The sequence below is a fragment of the Glandiceps talaboti genome, chromosome 6, assembly GCF_964340395.1.
Source record: "Glandiceps talaboti chromosome 6, keGlaTala1.1, whole genome shotgun sequence".
NCBI classification, from domain to species: Eukaryota; Metazoa; Hemichordata; class Enteropneusta; family Spengelidae; genus Glandiceps; species Glandiceps talaboti.
In genome coordinates, this window is record NC_135554.1 from 19,234,046 (window position 1) to 19,255,331 (window position 21,286).

Below are 21,286 nucleotides of genomic sequence, written 5' to 3' on the forward strand. Positions count from 1 at the left end.
CGGGAATTAGTCACAACTGAGAAGATATTTCGGCTTGCCAGAATCACCTAACCGAGTGCCTCTCTCCTCTGATTCTGGATGTTTTATTCTCATCTTAAGTATACTTCGAATACAATGGAATTTACACAACGACTATATAAATAGCAAGTCACACCCTAAGATCATGCCATCATAAAAGTTATTACGTACTTTTCTCTAACCAATCATGTGAATTTCAGTTACATCATGTTTGCCCAGCTTCGTCATCGCCAGTCTATTTCTGACATATGGCCTACAATGCCGAAAAGTAGAATTTATTCCCATAATTCCGAAATACGATATTTTGGATCGTAACACCAGTAGCGGCGATATCACCCCTATATCTCAATTGACCCCTATTAATTAAAGTGTATCATCTGCTGTTCATGATATTGGGGGGTGTGCGTTTCCCCTATTGCATAGCATAGTGTCGAGAAAGAAGCATTATGGGTATCCACTCCAAGATCTATGAATGCCACTGAATATCCGATACAATGTGTTGTAGGGGGAGGGATGGGTATGGTAAGCCACAGGTGTCTTAAGTCCATATAAAGTATGTTACATAGCAAAATATTATTATTTTATTTGCAAATGCTATTATTTTATTTGCAAACACCAAACGCCTGTTACGTTTATGTCTTACATTATTACTTTATTTATGCAGTGCCTCGCACCGTTTTCTCACTAGAGGGCAGCGTTTAGATCTCCTTGTGCCTGTTTCACAATATAATATCCGTCCGTCCGTAGTCTACCATAGTCATAAGTCTGTGTACTTATCCATATAAAATGGAGATAATACTCCAGTAGTTAGGGTTGACAGCTAGTCTTGAATCTTTCCGTGCAAAGGAGGTTCAACCTGTCATCATTAGACACCGCCACGACAACATGATGTACGCGGACGACACCGGGGGACGACTCAGAAATTTATACAATCTGTAACAGTACTAGTGAGAAAACTTAACTTGATGAAAAAATAATACATTTTGCTCATAATGACACATGGAATGCTCTGATGGAATGTAAATGAAATAATAGTGTTTGTGTATAACAACATAAAGAATGTAAATAAAATAATTATAATTTATGTGCCCAATAGAAAGTCGAATTCGTAATGATCAGGTTGAAAGCTATCACGATACACCCCTGAATTCCCGTCGGATTCATTGACGTAAACTTGAAAAGGCTGTTTCCAAACTTCCATGTCGGTGTTTCTCATCAGTCGCAAGGGATGTCTCCAAAATTACATGTATGCGTTTTCGTCGGGTTAGAGGCATCATAGAGTGATGCTAAAATATTGATCACTGTGTGGTTTGTCTAGTCTGTAAGGTACGCCGTGACAGGGCGCCCTCACACATCGGCCAACCCGTCCCAGAGGGGTGAGAGGAGGCCGGTGAGGGCAGAACGTCACGACGTATCTAACAGTCTAGTGTCTGTCGTGTTCAGTGATGAAAAGAGGTATAGATTTCTTTTGTGTATTGATCTTTGTCTTGATCTTAGACGAAGAAGGATTTTTTCTTATCTACAACGTAGTAATTCAAAGAATAATATTCTACGGTCATTATTTAGTATAATTCAGACTACCTTGTCATGACTCTACATGTTTAGCATTTTTAGTGTCTGGAAAACAACTGTCCTCAAAGCGCTTTTTTGTTTCATAGTCCCGGACGTAATCGTCATTCACGTAAGCGTCATTCACGTAATTTATATATAGTCATGTTTAGACAATATACATTCCAAGTCAACCTCTTGCTAGCTGAGCGAGTTTCCCCGAAGAAAAGCTAGTTCCCCGTAAAACGGCTAATTTCCTCAGAGGAGAACCCCTTCACGATTCCAATGATGTGAAGCGAGAGCCTGCAGAGAAATTACTCAAGGTGTCAAGGGAAAAGAACTTACCCAGTCTAGAAATATGACCGACGAGGATGCCACGTTCAGAGGATTTGTAACCATGAAAGTCTTCAAAATACCAAGTTTGGAACTGTGAGAAGCAAACAACATGCCACACTGTAGACGACTAACGATGGAGTTGAAATTTGGAAACCCGACTGTTATCCAAGCAAGAACCATGAGAAGAGAAGACAAAAAGTATCAACGAATTCAAACAACAGAGCGTCAACTATTGTATACGAAAACTGAACAATTACGTGAACTTTGAACTATTTAGCTATACGGTATTTTGTCTATCCTATGACTTTAACTCTTCGAAAACTATTTTGACATTTATATATGAATTTAGCTTTTCATGTTCGACAACTTTATGCGGAGGTCTCGTGATCACTTAAATTAGTTTGATTAGTTTGTTTATTAATTTCGATACTGTTGCAGTTCGACAGAGAAAGCCGATTTCACTAGTTTATTGTTATGTCTGACCGTAAGAGACGAGAATTCCTATCGACGAATATTCTACTTCTAGCCATCAAGCGCTTTCTTCATGTGGGTTGGGAACGGGGGTGGGAGAGATTGTTAATTCTTTGATGTCCCTGATCACATCGATATTGTGGGTTGGGGGGCATTGGTTCAGTGGTAATCGTTTTCTGGTCGAATTTCGCCAATATTGTAAATTGAAGTTGCTCTTCTGTAATGTGTTCTATGACGTGAAAGTTTCTTGACTACACATACAACCACATATTACTGTCGACTATGGTACGTAAAGTTCTGATACAGTGATAGAAATGATCACGTCTTAAACATGCCAGAATTGTATCTGTGTATTATTGCTAATTCTCATGGACAGGGAGGAGAATGTCGTATTTTCATTTTAGTTTATATTAGGGCTAGGGACAAGCCTTGGAAGAGAAAGAACAATGCCATGAATTTATAATTACCTTGTATTGAATATTATGTAGGTCTCAGGGCTTGATAAATAAAGTCTATGTTCCAGTTCATACCACATATATCGTCTCGTATGTAGTTTATCATTCCATTACAACAAGTATTGATACATCGTAATGCGAACATTGAATATTATCATTAAGCAATGGTCTTTTTCTCTATGTTACTGTACAACTACAAGTGTCAGGTGTTAAGGTTTGGTAGTTCTCTTTTTGGAGGATGTGGTGGCCCTGAAAAGGGCCGTTTGGTTTGTGTATGCTTGGACATACAAATTATTTGGATTTGGCTTGGGACTTCTTGGGCAAGAGTACAGCCTGGATGTTTGGCAATACACCACCCTGGGCAATGGTGACACCTCCCAGAAGTTTGTTCAATTCTTCGTCATTACGGACAGCCAACTGCAAGTGACGTGGGATGATTCTGGTCTTCTTGTTGTCACGGGCGGCGTTTCCTGCCAACTCAAGGATTTCAGCTGCCAAGTATTCGAGAACGGCAGCCAAGTAGACTGGAGCACCAGCACCAACACGCTTAGCATAGTTGCCCTTGCGAAGGAAACGGTGCACACGGCCGACTGGGAACTGCAGACCAGCACGGCTGGAACGGCTCTTTGCCTTACCCTTTGCTTTGCCTCCTTTACCACGTCCAGACATTTTTGTTATTTGCTTGATGTGTGATTCAAACAGATGACATTTACCGCCAAACTGTCCGTATTTATAGCCTTTGCCAGGATTCTCATTTGGCCAATCAGAATAAATAATATGTAAAAAAGTTGCCCCACTGACCAATAAACTGCTTATAACCTTGACACAAAGGGTTAAGCCGTTGACAAAAGCAAACCTTTGACAATAGATCTTTGTTTGCATTTGTCAACGGTTGGCAAACTTCCCGCCTTGTTCTGCTAGGAATCAGTAGGATCCTTCATTTGCATTTCTTTGCCTATAAATACAGCGTCTGTTGCGTTGACACTCATATCGAACTATTCACTCTGACGTTCAATATGCCTCCTAAAACAAGTGGAAAAGCTGCCAAGAAAGCCGGTAAGGCTAAAGCCGCCCGTAGTGGCGACAAGAAGAGAAAGAGGAAAAGGAAGGAAAGTTATGGTATCTACATCTACAAAGTCATGAAGCAGGTTCACCCAGACACTGGTATCTCCTCCAAGGCCATGTCTATCATGAACAGCTTCGTCAACGATATCTTCGAGCGTATTGCCCACTACAACAAGAGATCCACCATCACTAGCAGAGAGATCCAGACTGCTGTCCGTCTCTTGCTGCCCGGTGAGCTTGCCAAGCACGCCGTCAGTGAGGGTACCAAAGCCGTCACCAAATACACCAGCTCCAAGTAAATCGTATGCCCAGCATACACAAACCAAACGGCCCTTTTTAGGGCCACCACATTCTCCAATAAGAGAACTACCTGACCACGTTTCAAACATAGAACAAAACAACAGATCACACTATATACATACTGTAAAATACCTGTAAATAAGTACTTAAATATCAGTAATTATTTAATAATTAAATTAAATACCAGTAAGGCCTAATACTAACAATGTATTTCCGATAACCCGGCCTACCGTAGTACCATGGAAGTATAAAGGCTATACTTCCATGGTAGTACCATACCCTTATACCTTCATGGTAGTACCGACCGACTATAAACATTTTTTCAAGCAAATAAATAAGACAATGTCTACTTGACCTTCATGCACGTCTGTTTTCTTACATGTACATATTTCATCATGCCAACATTTTGTTTGTTTTGGGGAAGCAATATTTTCATAAACTCTTCTACGTCTATAGTAAGTCATTCGTGTATGAGATATAGTGTTTGTAACACAAAAAATGCATGCACAGGCAAGGACAACGTTTGTAAATTGTGCATGCCATTGCCTTGTTTTTGTTTGTTTGTTGTTGTTGTTGTGTTGTTGTGTGTTTTTATAAAATGATCTATAGTCTATGTAAACAATTGCAGCTAAAAATTAGTTGTATTAGTTTTTCAGATGATAAAAAATCAAATCATTTGTTTCTGATTAATTGTAGCATGGATGTCTTGACTTGACACCATACATCTCTAGTCCTATCTAAGAATTCAATTGACAGCATGTGTTGATAAAAGGTACACATAGTCTTGTGACATGTTGTGACCAAAATAAACGTCTTTACAAAGCGATTATGATTAAGGACAAACGCCCCCCGATAGGACTGTTGTTGCCTACGAATAGAGATCCAAATTATCTAGATTTTGGGAAGTACACTTAAAATATGCGTTTATCACGTTTATTGTATAACGGATGAATAGACAGGAGATGTTCAAAAACGTTGAATTTGGTTTTATTTGGGGCATGATTTGGTTATATCACCTTTATTGTATTATTACCAAAATTATTACCAATGCAAAGTCGGCATCAGACTGGTATAATTGTTGCAATCCTTCTGATTGAACTTTCCGATATATGTTCTGGGAGAGGTGGTAAAAACACCCTTTGACGGTGGTTTCTGGGAAAATATCCGTGATGGCCCTGCTAGCGGACTGTTCATAGTCAATGAGCACACTACGTGGGTTTAGTTTAGAATGGATATTGTTTAGCTGTTGTAGAAGATGTCGATAAGTTTCACGTTGTTTGTTAGGCAGCAGGGCATACACGCATGGTATAACACGACCAGCACTTAAAGAATGTATAGTGTAAAGTTGAAAAAACAACTCGGAAACGACCTTTCTAGGTTGAGTCGTGAGCCATAGTCCTACCTTAGGCATTTCTTTGGGGGCATTTGTCCTACGGGGGCATTTGTCCGGGGGGCGTTTGTCCTGTTACCGTCCCTTATACATGTCACCAAACACTATAGAAATGATTATCTTTTATTGCAATAATTCACATGGGAGTCATGACAATATGTACTAATATCGTATGTCCAGATATGTATTTCAAATTTTAGTGTCCTTTGCCTCATTTTCATGACCTTAATAATTAAGCATAACTTAGGCCCCTCATCAAGTATGCATGATTTATGTTTATTGTAACGACCAAAGCATTGGATGTTTGATGACTTGGGTTTTGACCGTGGAGTTGTGACCATCTAGCACCTGGCTCGAGCTCAGGCTATGGCCGTGAGGCCAAACTCAGCCTAGTTTCCATTTATACAACATACATCGCATTGTATGCAGTTCATCTTCCACTACACATCATGTACACATACTTGCAGATCCAAAGTTATTGATAAAAATAGACGCCCATGGTCAGAAGTTAGTACCTAAATTACATAATCAATGGCTCATAGATACGGAAAACCAGCAAGTTTTCAGAAAGCAAGTACATTCAATGAATTTGGTTCGAGTCAATATATTCTGTGTTCTTGCAAACTAAGCTCGTTTATTCAATAACAGTGATGTGGGAAGGGCGAATACGAACTTCTGCATCGGCTTTATTGATACCCCCATATTAACTTACTTCGTCGCAAAATTTTACTTGTATAAGCAAAGACGACTCATGTATATTTTATATCACTCAAAATTACTTGTAAAAAATACATAATCGATTTCCAATAAATACGCAAAAAAAGCAAGTTTTCATAAAGCCAGTACATTCCCATGATATTGTAAATATTTTAAAATGAAACTGGTTCGATATATTCTGTGTGCTTGCATACTGAGCTCGCTTATTCAATAACAGTGGTGGGAGAAGGGCAAACGCGAAACTGCTGCATCCGCTTAAAACAACAACACCAAAACGAACACAAGAAAGCACACACAGCTATATGGATTATTTGTATACGGTAATATTATTAATTAAAGTATACACTGTTTAAAAAATGATTAAGAAAAACTTGTCAGGGACCTATTGTTACTTCTATTTCAATAGGTTACTTACGACTATTACATAACGTGTAATATTTCAACATTACTACATGTATTTTACAAAATAGTTTGAATTGCATTGGAAAAATGAATTGTGGGAACCTAAAGCAGAAACCTATTGTTTTTTTTAAAACGCAGACATGTTATATTACTTATAAGAGACGTATCAAGCTTCTACATATAACATGGAGGTAGAATTATATTACCTCCAGTGTGACCATAGATTTTAATCTATGGTGTCACCCATTCAAAGTACAAGGGGAAATTTGGCTAGTCAACACAGCTTTCCAAGAAGTTGCAGTTTTCATGTTTTTTATGAGTGACCACTGCGCACCGACCTATATAGTATATTACAGATCTATCTACATTCACTCCGAATGTGTTTTAAATACATACATACATACATACATACATACATACATGCATACATGCATACATACATACATACATACATACATACATACATACATACATACATACTATACATACATACATACATACATACATACATACATACATACATAAAAATGCGCTTTGGTGGTATGCCTGGTTCACATGTTGATTCTTTTGACTATAGCCTCCACTGTCAATGTTTTGACATAACATTTACCATCTACTACTATACTATGTAAGCGTTCATCTAAAACTTTTGACAAGAGCTTGCTGTAAAACTGGGATCATGCAACACCAAAGTCAGCCACATTCTTTCATCTCATTGGTTGCAAATTAGCCAATAAGCAAGTAAGGATAAAATATTATTCAGCGGGAAGTTAGTCATTGCTGATTTAAATATTTTGTTTGTATTATCCCCTTTGTCCAGTCAGAGCGGACATGGTACTATGAATTGGCCAATGAATTGGTCTTTCAATGATCAGTCCTTTGTTAAGTACATGTTGAATAGGTAATCACTGTTTTGTTAGTGTCAATAAGTTCGTTAAGACGTTCGCATTCAGCCTATATAAACGGTAACTAAGCCAATACTCAATATCAGTTAGCATAACTTCTAGCAGAAAATATGTCTGGACGTGGTAAAGGAGGCAAAGGTCTAGGAAAGGGAGGCGCCAAGCGTCACCGAAAGGTTCTTCGTGATAACATCCAGGGTATCACCAAACCAGCTATCCGTCGTTTGGCCCGTCGTGGTGGTGTCAAGCGTATCTCTGGTCTCATCTACGAAGAAACCCGTGGTGTACTAAAAGTGTTCTTGGAGAATGTCATCCGTGATGCCGTCACCTACACCGAGCACGCCAAGAGAAAGACCGTCACCGCCATGGATGTCGTCTATGCTCTGAAACGCCAAGGACGTACTTTGTACGGATTTGGTGGTTAGATTTCCAACTACAACAAAACCCAAACCAAACGGCCCTTTTCAGGGCCACCACATCCTCCAAAAAGAGAACTACCTGTACCTGTATATATGTATAGGCCTATGTATAATGAGATAACTAACACTGTTAGTTATCTGTGGTATATAATACAGAAAAAAAATAATTCAGCTGTAAATTACCTCGGACTAATAAAGCGACTTGAATCGTCGAAAAATCTTTCTGACAGCTGTCAAGTATAAGTTATAACCACTTACCACGTTTTAAACTTCAAAGGATGGTTTTAAAAATAACCCCATTTTTGTGTACGTTTATAAACATGGTATAATGCACTAAACCCAAGTATTAAAAGTGTTTCACTAAACCATTATACGTGTAATAAAGTGTGAATTTTAGGATTTTCGTCCGTTTATTTTTAAACCAGTGTCTATGAATGTATGTGGATAACGAGTTATGTGGTTGACCTGTAAGTATCACGTGACAATAGTTTACATGTATCTGCGGGGGGGGGGGGGTGGTATATTTTGTTTCATTCATTTATTCAATGTATTTTTCAGAAGTCAAGTGAGTCCCCAATACTTTGTTATAGTCTGGACACCTATCTCAGAGATACATGTCACCATTATCATGATCCTTGGAGAGAGTTTCTTGATATGCATATGTATAGCCTATAGGTCGCCATGTAGTAAAATACTACTGTTTATACATGTAAAGTCAGAGTGTGTAAAGTAGTGCCTGTCAGTGGTCTGAGACAATGCTGAGCCAATAGAAGTGTTGGGCCAGCATGTCAATCCACGACATCGAATCGACTTGACAAGGAGACACATTTTCCTAAAACGTACGACTACTCACGGGGACGTGAAGTATTTTTTAGATTGTTGTTTTTCTTTTCTAGAGTCTAAATATGACAACGTTCTAACTTGAACATATTCCTCTACCTCTATGGAAAGAGCGTGTTTATCTTGTTGTATATAGAGCATAAATTGATACATTTGCAGTAGCATGATTCGTGTGATGTTTTCCTTAGGAAAACAACAATCTAAGTAATAATACTTGTTTCCTATTGGTATAGAATAAATGTCGATGGTAAGACCACCAAAAGAAAAGCCATTGATGGTTAACTATTTCATCACCCGTTGTATTTTGCCTACGCATCACCATATATCAGATCTGAATTCACAATCAAGTCAAACTAATACTAAATTACGTATGCTATGTCAAATATGTGCCCTTTTGAACTCTCGTGCAGGCAAAGCGGTCCTTCATCGATGATCAACATATGTTATCATATACAAACCTGAACTGAAGGCCTGTATCATGCACATGAAGTTATCCCATGACCCTTTGACACGGTACATGAGGCAAACACTTGCTAACATATCCTACACACAAATGCAATGTCAAATGCTTTTCTCCTCGTAAAGTATGGACTTGTATGATTCTTTCCACAGTTTTTGCCAATTATGCTGAATAGAAATTATCATTATATACTTTAATACTTGATTTTTAGATGGCCAAACATGACTTCTTGCTTCTCTGAGTGCGTTATAATTATATGTGCACACAAGGTTATCACGATACATACTTCAGTGAGGTTTGGCTAGCGGTGATTAATTTGCTCGACCTGCAAGTAGTACGTGCGTCACCGACGTCATATTTAGTTAGTGTCAGTGTCAACATTCTGCGTCTGCTGCTATGACAACACTTGAGTTCGTATAAATCATTGCTAGCTATAAATACATTGTGTTGCCAGGAAAAATTGACCTCGAATTCAAAAATATTTTGACAAATATATATTAAAAGGAAATTATGGGATAGCGATGCCATCATGCTGATTTCATTTTCATGTTATTGAAATACTTCATATTCATTTTTCTAAAGGTATCTAGGTCCAGTTTTATTATTACCACAGTGAAAACTATGTCTCTCTCAAGGATTAATCCAGACAGGTCAGCTAAGGATATTAATACGGCTCAATATTATACAATTTCGAAATTTAAGTATTGGGCTAGTACTTCAGAATTCTGCGCTAACGATAAGAAAAGTGACTAGCGATGTATCTAAAGCAACTTTAAGGTTGAGAATACCAAAAGATAACACGGGACCTTCTACAATTTTTTAGCATGATTCAAATATTTTTATCATGGCCAGTATATTAATCATATGTACGTCAGACAACTTAAATCGTGACTGTACACAATCATACCCAAAGAACACCAACATTGTCCAATAAATATACACTATAAAAATCCTAAATACATATTTGATGTGCTCATGATAATAAATCACATTTATTACATGTCACTGTTTTCGATCATATCAGGATAGGCCATGGATGACCATGGCAAGAACGTTACGACTTGGTCATGTTGCAATTAATATTTTGAAAATAACACCTGTTATTTCGAAAAATGATAGAATGAAATAATAATAAAACAAAACGCCTGATAAAAAGGTAAACATTTATATACTATGAATGGGTGACGTCCTGTATAATTCAATTATATATAATTGGAGTTTGGGTGCACAGCGTTTCGATTTTATTTATAAGATCTGAGGTCACGATCCCGATACGTACATCGTATTTCATGCTGTACATACCCATCGTAAGTTACATTACCTCTGTCTGGTAAACATACTTCGTACTGACAACCCCTTTGAACGACATCACTAAGAAATCGTTAGCCACTGTGACTAAACATTTCACTGGAACCCACCGGAAGTCAACCTCCCTCTACCTATCCCTGAAAGCAGCATCATACACTGTGTAAAACCGAAGCACACCACGCACAGGTAGGTTTATGATTACTTATTCCGATGTCAGGGTCATTTGCTATTTCTCCATTTATTTGTAACGTTTTCAACAAATAAGGACATTATGTATGCTTTGTAACTGGCGTATATTTTCTACGAGCTTCATCTTGAAGAATAAGTAACAGCTCAAGCTGTCTGAAAATCTGGTCGTTGGACAGTAAGGTAGCCCTACCCTTTTCACTTTATTAAGTTTCACTTCACGTCTTATAACATGGAAAGAAATTTCCTCAGGGACAGACCTGAGATAACGTTGCTACTGTGGTTGGACGTGACATCAAGTACATGATGGGACTATGATGATAACATTGGCCTTGGTTTCACTTAAAAGTTTGGTTCTTGTCTTCAAAGACATTCCGAGTTAAATGTGTTTGGCGACCCCTTTACACATTCAAGCTGAGAGTTCAGTGAATTATAAAGACTACACAGGACGTGTATTGAATGGTAATAAATGTATCTGTCTGCGCTTACAAGTACGCGGTTTTACGGTTTCAAGTGTGTAGGAAAAATGATGCACTAAACAGTGTGTGGACTAGTTTTAACGTACAACTGAATTTTGTCCTTGTAATCGCGATTATTATTCGATGAACATTGGTTGAAAGAATTGCCCTTGAAAGCCCCTTGAGAGTCACATATAACTATCACCCCATAACAACTGCTTGTTATCGCTATGATCCAGGCAAACGATCATGGCAAGAGAAGGAAAAACAAGAGTTTCCCGGCGAATTGTTACATCAATCTGAAGTTAGGTCTCTGGACGTATTGTTTGTTGCAGTAATTTGCAAGGGTATAATGTAGCGCACCGACATTTTAATGGTGTAATGATAGACGTTATCATGTATTTATATTGTTCGTGAGATCGCGTACTGCGTAATTTTACAAGAACAGGGCAAAAGGCATGATATGATGTCTGCAAGCAATTAGTCTGTCGACAGTCGCTCGTGCCTTTTTTGATACGTTTCATCTAAAACAAAGTCATCACCTCACTCCGTAGCACTGAATACTAATGCGTACTGATATGAACTGTGAGAGGCACCCGTGCCTCCGGCACTCGTTGTTCAGTCATGTACGCGGTTATAGTATTGCTCCGGATCGGAGCGAGGCGACTTAGTTTTAGATAAAACGTAGCAAAAAAGGTACGAACGACTGTCGACAGTCTAGCTGTCAATCAAATTCGGTTCATATGCTACTGTCACACCATGATCATTACATTACAATAATCTAGTTACAGCTATCAAAAACTGATCCTCAATTCATTCAGAATATAGGTCATGGCAATCTTGCCCTCTGATGAGGTGACGATATACAAGGTGAAAGTTAATAAATACACACGCATGCGTATATTTTGCCATGAACGTGCGACATCGTATTTCACGAGTGTTTTGGGTATAGGTAATAGTACGTTCTCGTTCTATAACCCTTCTCAATGCATCAGCCTGAATAAGAATTTTGAGTTTTGCTTTTACAATGACTCATGAGCACTGTTTTTGCACTTGAATTAAACGAGGTGATCAAGGGATGCCTGTTTATACTGTTGTTATAATTCCAATGTAATTGTCATTGTATGCTTGTGGTTACCATTGATCTCATAAAACCAAATGTTACCAATTTCATTGAAAAGAGCGGACCAAGAGCTTTCAGAAAATATATAGTTATAATGCCAGTGGCTGGTCTTCTCAGCTTTTGTATTAGTGTCCTTTTGCTAGTTTTGAATTTCAACTCCTTATGAATTATGGTAATTCATTTTGTCTAACTAGCCATAACTCAAAACAAAAACATCATTACCCACAACTTTAAATTTCTGAATTTTTTTTTTTTAATTTACAGCTAAAATATGAAGTACTTCACAGGTGGTCTTGTTCTTATCTTTACAATGACATGTGTACAGTCGCAAGGTAGGTGACGTAAATGAGTTTGTATAAATCATGTGGTTGTAAGTTACGACCAAAGAGTTCACTTCAGTGTTTGTGGTTATTACAACATGGGTGTATTATTGTTTAATATACATGTAATGTATTGTACTGCCCCAGTCTCTCTCTCTCTCTCTCTCTCTCTCTCTCTCTCTCTCTCTCTCTCTCTCTCTCTCTCTCTCTCTCTCTCTCTCTCTCTCTCTCTCTCTCTCTCTCTCTCTCTCTCTCTCTCTCTCTCTCTCTCACAAAAGTTGAACGCGGTTTAAATTGTTGGCAGGGGGATTACTCATATGGAATTCGATAATACTGTTCGATCAGTTTATCATGCAGAATTAATGTTGAAAAATAAAATTACTTTAATTACTGTTACTTTTATATAAATATGACTCGAATACCAAGATACATAAGAATTGTACCATTTTCATAAATCAACCCTTAGATTTATTTGCTGACGATGTTGTCATCACCAGTCCTATCGGCAACTACTCTGTGGATGTACCCACCGATATCATATTTAACATGGCTGTTGGCAACAGAGATCGGGAGAACGAAGGTAACATAACCGGTATCAAGGTTTATCTGACGAACCGGGACCAATATGAAAAAGCCACTATAATATCAGACCCTATTGTAGCAGTGGTTGATGCGGGGAGTGCAGCAGTGACGGTACCTGCGGCTACAGAATCATTCAAAATAGCTGCAAACGGAGCGTCGATATGGGTGGACAAAAATCTATGTTCAGGCTTCACAAATATCTGTTTTGTTATCCAGCATTCGGAGACGGACACACAGACAGAAGAGAGTAGCGATGACGATGATACCTGCCTGCTATTAGATGGTATTCAGGCCAGCATTATAGAATCGTGTCCTGTAGTAGGTAATTGAATGTTTATTGTGTATCGACCACCTATTGGATTGACGGGATTGGTAGGGATGTATATGTGTTAAAATCCAAACGATAACATTTTGCAATATGCCATACATTACTTAAATTCTTTGATTCGCCCCTTTTATATCGTATTATCAGTTTATTCACTCCACTTGTCCTTGTGCGTAGTGTGAAAGAAAAATGAGATTTGGGAGGAATGGTGTATTAATAAACAATTCATTGCCACACAACGAGGGAAATTTTTCTTTCAAAAGATCGTGCTTAACTATTAGAAAAAAATCACATCTGATGATAGAGGACATACTCCGCATCAGTAGACTGTCGACAGTCTACTGATGCGGAGTATGTCCTCTATCACGTTACTTCTCATTACAAAAAATAAATATTGAACACATGCATCATCACACTTCGCAGAATCGTCGATCTAGCTGAATATCAAACATATGTTTTTCTACGTAAAAGTGAAAAAGTACCACCACAGATATTGTATTAACTAGTGCGTATCCACTCGTTCCAAGAATCAGTTTACTGTACTGGTCCCGGAATTGTTCATTCTATTTTCTTTCTTCTTTAATTTCAGACGACAACAAGCCTGACTCTGGTAAGTCTTCACGTTTAGTTGTGGGTCTGTATACTTCTAGTTCTATGGTTAGTTCACAGTTAGAGTCAGTTAGTTTTTAGAAACTTTTGGTTTGGCGTTTGCAATATCTTCCCTGGGGTAAGATCTTAAACTACTAGTCATACACAATGTATCATCGTCATCATCATCATCATCATCATCGTCATCGTCATCGTCATCATCATCATCACCACGTGAAACTGCGCCTACACTCAATTGGACTGCTTACTTTAACCACAGGGCACCCAGGCTTAGTTAGTTATGTTTACGAGAACAAACAAACAAACAAACAAACAAAACAGATAAATAAATAAAACCAGCAAACAATAAATAAATAAATAAATAAATACTGACAAGCATCAGCAAGAGAGTAATTACAAACTATTATCGTAATGTTTTTCTATGTTGTTTTACAACTGAAACAAACGTCAGGTGTTAAGGTTTGGTAGTTCTCTTTTTGGAGGATGTGGTGGCCCTGAAAAGGGCCGTTTGGTTTGGGTATGCTTGGGCATACAAATTATTTGGATTTGGCTTGTGTCTTCTTGGGCAAGAGTACAGCCTGGATGTTTGGCAATACACCACCCTGGGCAATGGTGACACCTCCCAGAAGTTTGTTCAATTCTTCGTCATTACGGACAGCCAACTGCAAGTGGCGGGGGATGATTCTAGTCTTCTTGTTGTCACGGGCGGCATTTCCTGCCAACTCAAGGATTTCAGCTGCCAAGTATTCGAGAACGGCAGCCAAGTAGACTGGGGCACCAGCACCAACACGCTGAGCATAGTTGCCCTTGCGAAGGAAACGGTGCACACGGCCGACTGGGAACTGCAGACCAGCACGGCTGGAACGGCTCTTTGCCTTACCCTTTGCTTTGCCTCCTTTACCACGTCCAGACATTTTTGTTATTTGCTTGATGTGTGATTCAAACAGATGACAATTGCCGCCCAACAGTCCGTATTTATAGCCTTTGCCAGGATTCCGAATGTGGCGAACTTCGACCAATCAAGGTCAATGGGGGAGTACTTAGTAGCTTACCGACCAATAACTGCTTATAATCTACATACAAAAAAAGGTTAAGTCGTTGACAAAAGCTCTGGACAAAAGGTAAGACCTTATCGATTGTCCTTGTTTGCTTTTGTCAACGGATCACAAACTTCCCTTCTTGTTCTGCTAGGATCCTTCATTTGCATTTCTTTGCCTATAAATACAGCGTCTGTTGCGTTGACACTCATATCGAACTATTCACTCTGACGTTCAATATGCCTCCTAAAACAAGTGGAAAAGCTTCCAAGAAAGCCGGTAAGGCTAAAGCCGCCCGTAGTGGCGACAAGAAGAGAAAGAGGAAAAGGAAGGAAAGCTATGGCATCTACATCTACAAAGTCATGAAGCAGGTTCACCCAGACACTGGTATCTCATCCAAGGCCATGTCTATCATGAACAGCTTCGTCAACGATATCTTCGAGCGTATTGCCTCTGAAGCTTCCCGCCTTGCCCACTACAACAAGAGATCCACCATCACCAGCAGAGAGATCCAGACTGCTGTACGTCTCTTGCTGCCCGGTGAGCTTGCCAAGCACGCCGTCAGCGAGGGTACCAAAGCCGTCACCAAGTACACCAGCTCCAAGTAAATCGTATGCCCAGCATACACAAACCAAACGGCCCTTTTTAGGGCCACCACATCCTCCAAAAAGAGAACTACCTAACCATTTTTTTTTCAAATATTCAAGAAAACGAAACCTCATACCCAGTCTTCTCGAAATCTCTACTTTATAGAGTATATTAAAATAAGGGAGAAAAACAAATAAAGGGATATTAAAAGAGACATTGAAAACTCGTATGCAAAACTTGTAGTCCCTCGTTTTCTTGACTTTAATTTGCTTTAATTTTCATGACTTATGCTGAATAGAAATTCGAAAAGAAGACACAGTCGTTTACAATGGGATGTGCCAAATAGCCGGTTACAGTGTCAAAGATTTCGCGTCATTACCTTTTCTAACTTTATTGAAATATTTTAACGTGACAACTCTTCAAGCTGGTCACAATACAAACTAAAGACGTTATTACGAACATACAAAAGCTAACACCACCAGTAAGGAATATTAGCCCATGCGACAAGTGCCAATCGACTTGGATGCTAAAGCTTATTACGTCACAATAGGCAATATTGTCAACAATAAAATCTGTCTACACAACAACCTAGGGCCAGAAAATATATGCTAACCTACCTGCAAACTTGAACCACTATCGCTACTACATACACTATTCCGCTATTTTAACTGACATTTTTATTTTGAATTTTCGCTACCATGTCATTATAAAAATATCATAGCAGAATATATAGCGGAGCGTTGGCTATTCTCAAGTATACTGATATGCTTCTCCAGCGAAAAAGTTAGCCCCGAGACCTGTATCTCAAGATGCTTTCTGCATCAAGCCAAGGCTTGTGCACTTAGTAGCACCACAAACGTTGGAGAGAAACCCATGTAGAGAGCTTCTTGCGATAGATACAAAGAGACAAATGGTCGGCTCTTGGCCGGCCAAGCTCCTTCGATCAGTAACATTTTATACATTTGCTAAAGGGATTTAGCCCTGATGATAAGACCGACTTACTGTGACCATGGTGATAATTCCATGTTGTGACATCTTAAAATATATTTCTAAAGTATACCAGCAATTCAGTGTTAGTTTCCACATGCCTGTGACAGTAAGAAAGCGAGGTACGAATTATCGGAATTATCACTCACAATACTTCCATAATTTAAAGTGAACATTTTCTTTTCAATCTGATTAAAATCGGATGTTGTGAAGGCGGCTAGATGAATGTCGGCGATCACCCGGAACAAAACAAATGTCACAACACGATGGAAATATACGTAAATAAAGACATCTATCCGCTTTCACAACACCAGATTTGAGGATTTTAGCACAAGCCACCGTCAAAGAAGACATAAGCTGAGTTTATAAGCTTATTTCTCAAGTATATATACTTTTCTAATAAGAGCGATTAATCTTTTAAAACGATTCTATTAGGGGCGAGATCAATAAATTCTTTTACGGGGGGGGGGGGTTGAGCTATTTTAGTTCTCATCCTGGGGTACCGGGTCTGAGGCCTAACTAAAAAATTTCTTTTATCCTACATTGAACTTTTGACCTTGGCCCTAATTATAACATTACAGTTGTCTTCTGACATTGTTAATTCAGTTCATTGCATTGTAGGGAGTTCCTAAATATTTTTTATGGGGAAATCAAAATTCAAAACCTCATTCGCCTGGATTCTAGGCCATGAGATGGTAGTAGGGTAAGGTAAATAATAATAACAGTCAACATACTTAATGTTATTATACCAAAGATGTATTATATGGTGCATTCTTAACAATATTGTATCCGGTAACGATATAGTAAGTGTAATAGTAAAGTTATCGTTATTTTAAACCACATTTATTCCATTTCAAAAATGAAACTCGTCAACTTTAACCATAATTGCATCTGCAAGAGACAACTTCGGAAACCTGGGCAATGACCAACAGAAGCAACAGGTGGGTGGGGCATGGATCTAGTTTATACATAGATCCATGGTGGGGAGCGATATTAGGAGAGACGTCTTTCGAACATACTAAAATGCGTGCTACCTCCATGGTATATATGTCATTCGATAAAATGCAGTTTTTGGTACAGAAGATTGCTGGTAGCGTTCGAGATTTGTACCCAATAAGAAAAAGCTCAAACAGTTGGAGGTAGGTAGACTGTGCAAAAATTGGATCCTGGTGCGGCATGACACGGTAGCTCATTGGGTGAAATATTAACAAAATTAGCCAATGAGAAGCCTTTTTTGTGAAAACGCGGGAAATTACAAAAGCGGATTAATTTACATAGTCACACTGTGTGAATTTGAATGGACGTATCATGTTCGTTAGTACGTTCGCATTCAGCCTATATAAACGGTAACTAAATCTACACTCAATATCAGTTAGCATAACTTCAAACAGAAAATATGTCTGGACGTGGTAAAGGAGGCAAAGGTCTAGGAAAGGGAGGCGCCAAGCGTCACCGAAAGGTTCTTCGTGATAACATCCAGGGTATCACCAAGCCCGCTATCCGTCGTTTGGCCCGTCGTGGTGGTGTCAAGCGTATCTCTGGTCTCATCTACGAAGAAACCCGTGGTGTGCTGAAGGTATTCTTGGAGAACGTCATCCGTGATGCCGTCACCTACACCGAGCACGCCAAGAGAAAGACCGTCACCGCCATGGATGTCGTCTATGCTCTGAAACGCCAAGGCCGTACTCTGTACGGATTTGGTGGTTAGATTTCTAACTTCAACAAAACCCAAACCAAACGGCCCTTTTCAGGGCCACCACATCCTCCAAAAAGAGAACTACCATTCACCGTTGTGGATTTTACTAGCATAGGTGCAACTTTTTAGGCGACTAGACTTGGTTATCTGCGCGATATACTTATTGTCATGCGACATAGCCAAGCCTCCAGCGTTAATACAGCTGTGGGTATCCATGTATATGAGAACCCTCTTGCGTGACTAGTCAGACTAAATGATTGTATAAGGTAGATTTAAGTCGTCAAATGACAGGCAGTATTCGTATAGACATACCTGTTCAGTGGGCACCCAACCGTGTAACAATAGTTACACTGACTTATAACATGGAAGTAGAACCCCCTGCTTTAATATATTATAATAAAATCTGTGTCAACTCGCTTCCCCCCAAAAAAACAAACAAACAAACAAACAAACAAAAAACAACAACATTGACAACACTTAACATTAGATACACATGATCCCCATTAACAGGTCATTATTAGTACACCTCCCTTCTTGAATATCCAATACAAGATTGTATTACCAATTATATTGCCACCATAACTTTCCTCTCGCTGTTACAGTGTTAGTGTTTATATTTCCTACTTATCTATAGACCTATAAGGTCTATGCTTTATCACGGTCTTAACCTCAGATCTCTTAAGAATACGTATTATACCATGACCATTGGCCAAATGTTCTATGTCAAGTATCGTTTGATGGCGAATATATAATACCCATGTCATCTTCCCCAATTTATGCGACCTTGTTGCATTGACATAAGACCAATTTGTATGCTACATTTCTGTCTTATTTCAATTCCAGCCACCACACTCGGCCCATATATGCTGCTTCTGTCGTTAGCGTTGCTGTCAGTTGTTGGTAAATTTCTTCAGTAGATATTGGAGTCCTTTTATAGTAGCCGAGCAATACTAGAGGTGAGTTGATATAATTTGAAATCACAACTACCCCGTGTCACTTCTTCTTAAGAAATTAATGTTATATAATAAGGAAACACCCCCTTTCATGTCAAGAAGCTTGCATTTGTAGAAAGTGTACTGATGAGAGCTATATCATGTACTTGGCTATCTGACTAGACCAGACTATTAGTCTATATGCCAACGTGGTATCTTAGATTCGGTGAAGGATGGTACTATACAGTACCTACACTTGGCAAACTTTATTCGACATTTTCAATCCCTTTCATATGTCGTGTATTTAATACCGTGTACGTTTTTTTCCTGATATTTTGTGTCATATGGCCCATTTCTTCAAACACAACCCGCATTGTCATTGAAATATGTAATAACAAATGCGTACTTTTAATTAAACAAATTTGTCTGTTTTAGTGAAGTTTAATGTTACACTGATATTCTTGTCCATTACCGCTCTTCCTTTCAGACATGCTGCATGCGCTGCCACCGAGTCTCGGCTTAGATGTGAAACTTGCACTCAGTCAAATACGGAAACAGTGAGAATAAGTAATGTAGCTCAAGGCATGCAATAGATAGTCAAGTCAACAGCTGATAACACTAAGCTCCACGAGAGTTGGTTATACCCCGCTACACAAAAGTTTCAGATTATCACTACAGCTCCAGTGGAAGTATACTAATCCCGTACATGTCAAACACTGTCAACATTATGACAGCTAAAGGATATTATAGTACCGTTCTAGTCTGTTAAGGTACGCCGTGAGGGAGCGCCCTCACACACCGACACGACGTATCTTACAGTCTAGTGCCGTTCTTGCACCAATTTCCTGTTATTTCTAACGCCATTAATTTGTATGGTTAGTTTCCATTCGAAGAATCATGAGAATATTTTATATCACTTTGTTAATTTTATAATGTTGTGTATCACGGATATCAATGATGGTTAGTGTATCTGCCACTAGTCATAAGTGTATCACAGTAACTGCAGTTTTGTTTTGCTTTGTAACTATTGATGGTAAACTCAATAATTGGAATCATTATTACAACATAGCTTATGGCCTTAGAAAAGACATTGCTTGATTTTTTTTTCGACATATTAGAACGGTGTGTCAATTTGAACAAAATATTATAAAAGACCATCGTGTAATTTCCAAATAATAAGTGAAATGACACCCAATGACAATAAAATGGCACAATTACAGTGACTTTCAGATAAAAGTGAAATGACACAATGAAATTCGAACACTTCCTGTTGGCAAAATAGACTTGTAATTGTGAACTTTAGTGCAAGTCTCGTCAACTGAACATGGTCACTTGGGGGCGCTCTTCCAGTTTGCTAATGTGGCAAACCATCTTTCTTTTGATAAACAGATAAGTTCATTGTTGTTGTAATTATATCAATATTGGTTATTTGTGGTTGATCTGAAGTATAACTTGCTAGATTTTAGATGGCAGAAATCAATGAAAATTGAATAAACAGTAAATAGTAGTTAAGGTGCCAAAAAGAATGGTATATCTTGTCTGTGTGTGATTGACTTCTACAACCAAGTTACCAACATCTCTGACTAAGGTGGCAAATCACAGAAAGGGTTGGTGTCTGAAATGATTATCTGGTTATGCAGGGACAGTTCAGTTGTGCTAAAAAATAGCGCCATTGATGTTGTGCACAACTGATATTGAAATCCAAACTATTATTTTAAATTGAAGTTTGAATAACTGAACACTTGTTCTCCTCCCCAGACAGTCTTCAGCTGGCCAAGTCTAAACATACATAAATGCTACACTGCTCACCAA

The 21,286-nt window shown here is 38.6% G+C and overlaps 6 protein-coding genes and 1 pseudogene across 6 annotated transcripts; 5 read left to right on the plus strand and 2 right to left on the minus strand.

Annotated features, from left to right (window-relative positions):
* Positions 1–3,119: 3,119 nt before the first annotated feature.
* Positions 3,120–3,497, minus strand: LOC144436211 (histone H2A-like). Its single transcript, XM_078124937.1, has one exon. It carries the CDS (start codon positions 3,495–3,497, stop codon positions 3,120–3,122), a length of 378 nt encoding a protein of 125 aa, XP_077981063.1.
* A 347-nt stretch (positions 3,498–3,844) lies between these two features.
* On the plus strand, positions 3,845–4,192 carry LOC144436642 (histone H2B, gonadal-like). Its single transcript, XM_078125476.1, has one exon. The coding sequence runs from the start codon at positions 3,845–3,847 to the stop codon at positions 4,190–4,192; it is 348 nt and encodes a 115-aa protein (XP_077981602.1).
* Positions 4,193–7,717: 3,525 nt separating this feature from the next.
* Positions 7,718–8,029, plus strand: LOC144436584 (histone H4). The gene has a single exon (XM_078125408.1). It carries the CDS (start codon positions 7,718–7,720, stop codon positions 8,027–8,029), a length of 312 nt encoding a protein of 103 aa, XP_077981534.1.
* A 2,684-nt stretch (positions 8,030–10,713) lies between these two features.
* Positions 10,714–20,996, plus strand: LOC144436382 (uncharacterized). Its single transcript, XM_078125175.1, has 6 exons — positions 10,714–10,817; positions 12,663–12,730; positions 13,185–13,622; positions 14,215–14,235; positions 19,386–19,498; positions 19,962–20,996. Exons 2-5 carry the CDS (start codon positions 12,670–12,672, stop codon positions 19,457–19,459), a joined length of 594 nt encoding a protein of 197 aa, XP_077981301.1. The 5' UTR covers positions 10,714–10,817; positions 12,663–12,669; the 3' UTR covers positions 19,460–19,498; positions 19,962–20,996.
* Positions 14,771–15,148, minus strand: LOC144436164 (histone H2A). Its single transcript, XM_078124871.1, has one exon. It carries the CDS (start codon positions 15,146–15,148, stop codon positions 14,771–14,773), a length of 378 nt encoding a protein of 125 aa, XP_077980997.1.
* On the plus strand, positions 15,511–15,879 carry LOC144436204 (histone H2B, gonadal pseudogene; annotated as a pseudogene).
* Positions 18,243–18,554, plus strand: LOC144436583 (histone H4). The gene has a single exon (XM_078125407.1). It carries the CDS (start codon positions 18,243–18,245, stop codon positions 18,552–18,554), a length of 312 nt encoding a protein of 103 aa, XP_077981533.1.
* Positions 20,997–21,286: the final 290 nt, after the last annotated feature.